The sequence below is a fragment of the Miniopterus schreibersii genome (assembly GCF_964146895.1).
Source record: "Miniopterus schreibersii genome assembly, chromosome: 9".
In the NCBI taxonomy this organism is placed as follows: Eukaryota; Metazoa; Chordata; class Mammalia; order Chiroptera; family Miniopteridae; genus Miniopterus; species Miniopterus schreibersii.
The window spans coordinates 73,485,363-73,492,688 of NC_138118.1; the positions used below are offsets into that span (position 1 = coordinate 73,485,363).

At 52.6% G+C, this 7,326-nt stretch overlaps 1 protein-coding gene across 1 annotated transcript in view; it reads right to left on the reverse strand.

Annotated features, from left to right (window-relative positions):
* GSDME (gasdermin E) overlaps window positions 1-5,865 on the reverse strand; it is a 41,970-nt gene extending 36,105 nt beyond the window's left edge. Inside the window, exons 1-2 of the mRNA XM_081146894.1 lie at window positions 5,794-5,865; window positions 1,463-1,692 (exon numbers count right to left, since the gene is read on the reverse strand). Coding sequence (XP_081003020.1) covers window positions 1,463-1,673 — 211 coding nt within the window. The 5' untranslated portion in view covers window positions 1,674-1,692; window positions 5,794-5,865. The remainder of the gene's footprint in view (window positions 1-1,462; window positions 1,693-5,793) is intronic.
* Between the last annotated feature and the right edge of the window lie 1,461 nt (window positions 5,866-7,326).

The following is a 7,326-nucleotide window of genomic DNA, read 5'->3' on the forward strand; positions in this document are numbered from 1 at the left end:
CACCTGTCAACGCAAATGGTCTCCTCTCATTCTTCTCCCCTTCAATAGAGATGCGCTCACGAAGTTAGGGAGCTGATGACAAGCCCAGGCTGGTGTGGCTCAGTGGTTAGAGTGCTGGCCCGTGCACCTTGGGTTTGGTTCCCGGTCCAGTCGGGGCGCTTGCGGGAGGCAACCGATCAATGTCTCCCTCACATCTATGTCTGTCTCTCTCTCTCCCCCCCCTTCCCTCCCTCCCTTCCACTCTCTCTCTTAAATTCAATGGAAAAAATAGCCTCCTCAGGTGATGATTCACAACAACAAGGCTGCTGCTGCTACTTTCACGTATCACCACGTTCCAAAAAGTAGCGCAGTGGCCAGTACCAAGCCTTCAAAAATCCCCAACCTCCGGTCCATTAATTCTGTCTTTAAGAATCTATGCTAAAGCAATTGCTTAAAGGAAATAAACACAACAAAAATTCAGATCAAAGTGTTCATTGCTGCCTGATTTATTAGGCACTCAGTTAAAACAGTTAAGCAAAGTAAGGTAGGAACACAAAAGGGAATATTATGTGTTTGTTGAAAACAGGATTTGAAAGTATTTAAGCCTGTGAAGGAAAACTGATATCAGGTTAAAAAACAAAGAGTATATAAAAATTATATGTAATATAATTTCCAATTTGGTTTTTAAAAAATTAGATGCAGAGGGGGAAAAAGACTATAATCCCAGAACTGATGGGAATTAACACTTGATGGCAGAATTGGTAGAATTTTTGTTGGTTTATTTTCATGTGTTTTAATATTTTATAAATATTCGACCGTCATAAGGAGTCTGACTCCATTTCTGATGTTTACTGTTGACAGTGTTCAAGCCCACCACTCTCTTCCCTCTCTGTTACACACCTGGGCAAGCTGGTAAGAAAATCCAGGTTCTCCCTCTATTGTCACTGGCAGGAAGTTCAAACCTTGCAAGCCCCAGGCCACATGCAGAAGGAGGCCACATGCAGAAGGACCCTCCCCCCACCTCATCACAATGGAAGCTGACTCCTTCCTTTCCCCTGCTCTCTGGCTATTTTTGGACCAGCTTGGGAGCCTGCCATGCTCTCCCCAGAAAGCTTCATTATATGAGCAATAAAAGTTCACACCCTCCCGATGGTGGCATCATCAACCTCAACACCAAACCAGATTTTGGGGGGGGGGGTATATTCACCCCACTTATGTTGAGTGATCACAGCATCAACAATGGGCATGTCTCACTTTCAAACCCAACACTGCAATTTGTTTTTTAAAAATTAAGCTATAACCTTTCATGTCAGGTCTGCAGAATTTTGCCATTTGAAGAAAAAAAGACGTTTTTAAGGCCGTGGGCAAAGAAACAGAAGAAATCATGAGGTATCGCCTTATAATCCCCTCAAGACAACATGTGTCTAGAAGAATCATCCTCTTTTGTTCTGGGATTAGTTGTGAAATAGAAAAAGAAACCTACCTGGACTCAGAAATTGGTCTTCCGTAAGCACATCTCCAAGGGTGACGGATAAAGACTGGTATTTGGGTCTCTGCCAGCACCAGAATCTGGTTTTTTTGGTCACCAGACTGAGAAGTTGCAACTTATCTGAGTCATTCAGGTTCGATACTGCAATCAGGTTGCCTCCATCATCGACTTCTCGAAGAAAATTCCTTGTTGCCTTGGCAAACATTTTGAGAACTCCAGATTACCTGGGAAAATAATGTGACACCCAAATTAAATAAGTTGTTATTTTGTGACTTTTTATTTCCTAAAATTACCTGATTTCTCCCTATTATCAATCAGCATACATGCAAAAATACCTTCTCTCTAGAAAATCCTCTAGCTTGAGTTCAGTAGATGACAAAGAAACCAAACTGAAATACTGAGAGGGAATATGTGTCTAAGTCAGGACAGGCGAGGCTATGCTTCAGAAACAAACAGCCTCTAAATCTTGGCGGCTTATAACAATAAAGGTTTATTTCTCACACCACGTGTCCAATGTAGGAGGACAGGAGAGCTTTGCCATCAGTCATTCAGGGATGCAGACCGAAGGGGCAGCCACCATCTCGGGCACTGTCAGTCGTCATCTGGAAAGTCTCACACAAACTATTAAGTGCTCTGGCCCCCAAACTGACACACATCAGGTCAACTCACAACTTATTAGCACGAGTCACATGGCTTCAGCCAATCATGACGATCAGGAAATACACTCCTACACCAAGTATTTGGAAGGGAGAGACCTGGAAATACCTAAGGAACAGCACTTTGTATCTTACTTATGACCACTTCTCCAAACAGTCAAGTACGCTTTTTCTCTACACTCTGTGGTTTCCCCTATTCATAAATGGAAAATAGCTAACTGTCACTTTTTAACCCATAAATGAAGGCCCAGTCACTCTTCAGATGGAGGAAGAAAGAAGAGACACATTGGAAGATATAAAGGACTGTATTCAATGAATGAACTATAGACCATTCAATAAATGGTGCTAGAACCACTGGCTAATCATCTGGAAAAAATAAAGTCAGATTCCGATCTCATGCCATACACAAAAGCAAATTCTCAATGGATTAGACGGGTTGTTGTTTTGAGAAAAAATGAAACCATAAAAATACTAGAAAAAAATAAAGACAAATATTTGTACAACTGTAAAATGAGAAAGGCCTTTAGGAAGACAAATGGAAAACTGAAAAATGTATTGTAGTGTTTATAACAAAGAACTAGAATATTTTATAAAAACTGTATGGATAAAGTTTAAAAAATTTTAAGAATACTACAGTATAAACATGAACAAAGGTTATTAACTCATAATACATAAACTGCACATAGCCATATATATTTGTGTGTGTGTATATATATATATATGAATACATACGTATGTCTACACACACACATAAGCATTCTTACTCAAAAAAGCACAAACCGAAGATTTTTAAGAAACCATCCATGGTCAAAGGTTAAAGTGTCTAATGGACAAGAACTGTGTTTTATTTGTATTTTTACCCTGGTGTCTGGCACTCACACAGATAATTAAATCACAGGATGTGAGAGCTGGGAGTAATCTTCGATGTTAACCAATTTAACCCACTTTCTTTCGCATGAATCTCCTCCAGGGAATTGGAAAACATTTCTCTTACCTATCACTACTTCTCTTAAAAAAAAATTCTTCTTAGGTGCAGCCACCTAACCCTGTTCTTGTATATTAACAATAAGAATGGACATTTGAGGAAGGGATTCTAAAACATGCAAAAAGTTCCTGGTAAACTGTGAGCTGCAAAGAAGAAAAACACAGTACGCTCAGGGTCCTGTCTCTACCTAATTCCCCTCTCACTGTACGAAGCGTAAGGGTCTTACGTGCAATGGGTCACTCACTTGTTCCCTCATTAATGAATGAATCATTCATTAATTACTCTTAAGTACCTCCTCTGCCCAGGCACCATATTTAAGCACTTAGGATACAGAGACAAAAAGCAGTTTCTCTGCTTAATGAGCTCCTAGTTTGGTGGCCAGATGGAGAAATAAGCAGCTAAGTTTTACCTAGATATCAGCACAGATTGCGACAAGGAATGGACCAAGAAAAAGGCATCTAAATCCAACCAGAGAGAAGCACAGGGTCACCGAAGTTGTCCTCAAGCAGGCGGCATCCAAGCTGCATTTTGCCGGCTAAGTAGCAGCAAACAGGCAAAGAGCGCGGAGCTCCGCGAGGACGCTGTCGCTAAGGAGCGTCAGTTCTAACAGCCCGGTGCTCGCAGGAGGCGGGGGGCGGGAAACTAATGCAAGGACAGACCTGTGACCTGCAGGCTCCCGAGGCGCAGGAGGCCTCGTGTGCTGAGATGCCCATCACCGCTCCCTTGAGACCTGGAGCTGCTTTTCAGGCTCTGGGATTGGCTCCTGCGCCAGAGCGCGGGGTTCTAGAGTGGGGAAGGGCAGGGGACGGGGTGAGGGGCCCTGGGTCTAATTCTGGGGAGGAGAGGCTGTTCCATGCCATGACCACTGCGGTGCCCATGGGCTAGCCCCGGGCCAGAGCAGAGGATGCTTCCCGTAACCCCCAGGGGCTGCCGGTCCTAAGGCCTGCTTTCCCGCTGACACGACCAGCACCTCTCCCGTATCCCATGGGTGCGGGTTCCTGGAACAGGCCTCGTCCTGACTCGGGCAAGCATGTAAGGCATTTTCCCACACCTGGGACCGACCCCATACCACCCCTACTGCCCTGTCCTATATAGTCCTTTGGCATCTGTCACGTGGCACGGAAGATACCCACTCCATCTCGCACCTCGTAAGTGTCCCTGAATTAACTCCCTCAATGGCCAGCCTTTCTTGGGTCTTTCCCTGCCCTCTGCTGCTGACAGAGGTAGATTTTTCAGTCTCGGGGCTTTTCCCTGGATCTGTGTGGACAAACAAGATTCTGAAGACCCATGCTTCCCCCACTGACCCCCCAGCAGGAGCCATGGGGGGGCGGGCATAGGGAGCAATGTGATCGGAGTGGTCACTTAACACCTTTTGGAAGCAAAATAGGAAACCGCTGGAAGGGAACAGGATTAGAGATGGAAAACACATGCTGAACTATGTCAGTGGCAGAGGGACAGACAGGAGGCTGGTTTGGCGGTTTCCCCAGAATCCGGTTGGATGTGAGGGTGGCGAAGAAAGAGAGGACACTCCCTAAGGTGGCCTCCAGGTAGCTCAGGGGTGGGGTGGCTGGTGAGATGGACATGCCAGTTACCAAGAGAGGGAATTCAGGAGGAAGCAGATGGGTGGCGGACAACAGGACAGGACCTGGTTTTCGTTGTTTTTAATCTTCACCTGGGGATACTGCTGTTCAGAGTGGAAGGGAGAGAGAGAAACATGGATCGATATGAGAGAGAGAGAGACACACATCAATTGGTTGCCTCCCGCACATGCCCGGACGCGGGCAGGGATGGAGCCTGTAACGGAGAGAACGCGCCCTTGGCCGGAATCGAACCCAGGACGCTCTAACCACTGAGCAACCGGCTAGAGCACCTTATGTTTCTTGATACAAATATGAGTAAAAAGGCGTCTACACTGTTCTGCACTTGCCGTTTGTCTGTAACAATGTATCCCGGAGAGCTCTCCGTGTTGCACCTTCCCTGCAGCCGCACAACGCCCGCCAGGTGGCTACACCCCTGTTACTTAACGCACCTGCCTCCCGAGGGCGGCGGGGTCGGGACACCTGCGGCTCATCAGCCAGTCCGCCCGCGGGTGCGTGATGTGCGGACACACGCTCCCCCGCAGACGCCTCCCGGGGCGCCCCAGAGCCCTCGCCCCTCACGTGCGGCTGGGAAGCGGGCTCCCAGGAGGACCTGGGGTCCGCACGTGAGGGCCCCGGAAGCCAGGGGGCAGCTGTGATGTCACACCCCGCCCCCCCCCCGCCGAGAACCCCGGGGAGACCTGGCCCCCTCCCCATCCGGGCCCGGGGGTGGGGCTCGTCCCGCCGCAGAGACACTGACGCCCGCGACCGCGGTGGCTTTTCCCGCACTCGCGGAGCAGAAATCCGAACAAAGACGGAGGGATGGGAGGGGGTGGTGACGCGGGGAGACCCAGGTACCCGCAGCCGCTGCAGCACCCAGGGAGGGAAGCGGGAAGCGGGGAGGGGAAGGGAAACGAATGGGGGGGCTGAGGAGAGGGGGACGGGGCGACACGACCTGCGGTCCAGACGCGGGCAGCCGACGGCCCGCCTCCCCCAGGACGGACAGGCGGGGTGCCCCAGAAGGGAAGGGGCCGCGCGGACTCGCTCCCGCAGCGGGACGCCGCACGGGGCACCGCGGGGGACGCAGCCGAGGCCGCCCGCTCTTACCTCCCGGGCCCGCAGCTCAGTCCCCGCAGCCGCGCGCCCCGCGCTCCACGCCCTCGCGGGCGGGGGTGGAAGATGCCCCAGGGGGGCGGGACCGGCCGGGGGCGGGGGCTCGGGGCGGAGGGCGGGCCGGCGGGACCTTCGCCCTTCCCCGCCCCTCGGAGCCCAGGCTGGCGGGCTCGGGGCGGCGGGCGCGCCCGGGGGAGGCTGCGGGGCGCGGGGAGGCCGGGAGCGCGGGTGCAGCCGAGGCGGGGCGGGGACGGCGGGCTCCCCGCCCAGAGGCCCGGAGCGGGCTGGCTCCCCGTCCCCGTGGGGCTGGCTCCCCGTCCCCGTGGGGCTGGCTCCCCGTCCCCGTGGGGCGGGCTCCCCTTCCCCGTGGGGCGGGCTCCCCGTCTCCGTGGGGCGGGCTCCCCGTCTCCGTGGGGCTGGCTCCCCGTCCCCGTGGGGCGGGCTCCCCGTCTCCGTGGGGCGGGCTCCCCGTCTCCGTGGGGCTGGCTCCCCGTCTCCGTGGGGCTGGCTCCCCGTCCCCGTGGGACGCCCTCGGGGCCTGTCGCTGGCGCCCCGGCGCTGGTCCCGGGCCCTCGCCTGCCGCCCCAGCGCCGGAACCCGCCCCAGCAGGGGGGCGTGGACGGGCTGTGGCTTCACGGCCCCCCTGGGACGCCCCGGCCGCCCTAGCCTGCGGGACGGCCCCCGACGCCGTGCCTGGGAGCGTCCGGATTTGTGGGGTGACTGTCCGCTGAGTCCTGACGCTCATTGGTACTTCGTGTGACTGTTCTCAGTCCTCGAATCCGGCATCGCGCACATACTAGGTGCTCAGTGGGTGCCGCATGAGTGAGTTTGAGCATAGTGGGTGCCCCAGAATTGCTCGCCGAGGGACTGAGCTGAGCATTACATGCTTCCAGGCAGTATTTCTGGCTGCCTTCTCCGCAGGCCCTCTGCCAGGCGGAGGGCAATGAACGAGAGAAAATAAAAGTTCTGCCCTCTGAGAACTGCCACTCGGGAGTGTGAAGTTTCCTTGCTGCCTTCACCCGGGCCAGGGAAGGGGCAGGGCTTTCCCTTGGGCCCCCTAAGCTCTGGGCACATCCCTAGATTATAGTTACCCCACCTCCTCGTATTCATCGCAGTAAACCCGTCCCTGGCTACACATGCTCCTCAATTTAAGATGGGGTTACATCTAGCTAAACCCATCATAAGTTGAAAATATACTAAGTTGAAAATGCATCTAATACACCTAACCTACCGAGCGTCATAGCTTAGCCCAGCCTGCCTTAAACACACCCAGAACACTGACATTAGCCTGCAGTTGGGCAAATCATCTAACACACTGCGTAGTACTGATTGTTCACGCTGGGGATGGCGCGGCTCGCTGGCAGCTGTGGCTGGGTGCCACTGCCCAGCATCACGGGAGACCATCCTAGCATGTTCCCAGGTATAAATCAACCTACCGATTGCATATTGCCTTCACACCATCGTGGAGTGGAAAATGGTGAGTCGAACCATCATAAGCCGGAGACCATCTGTAGTCAAAAGTGCAGA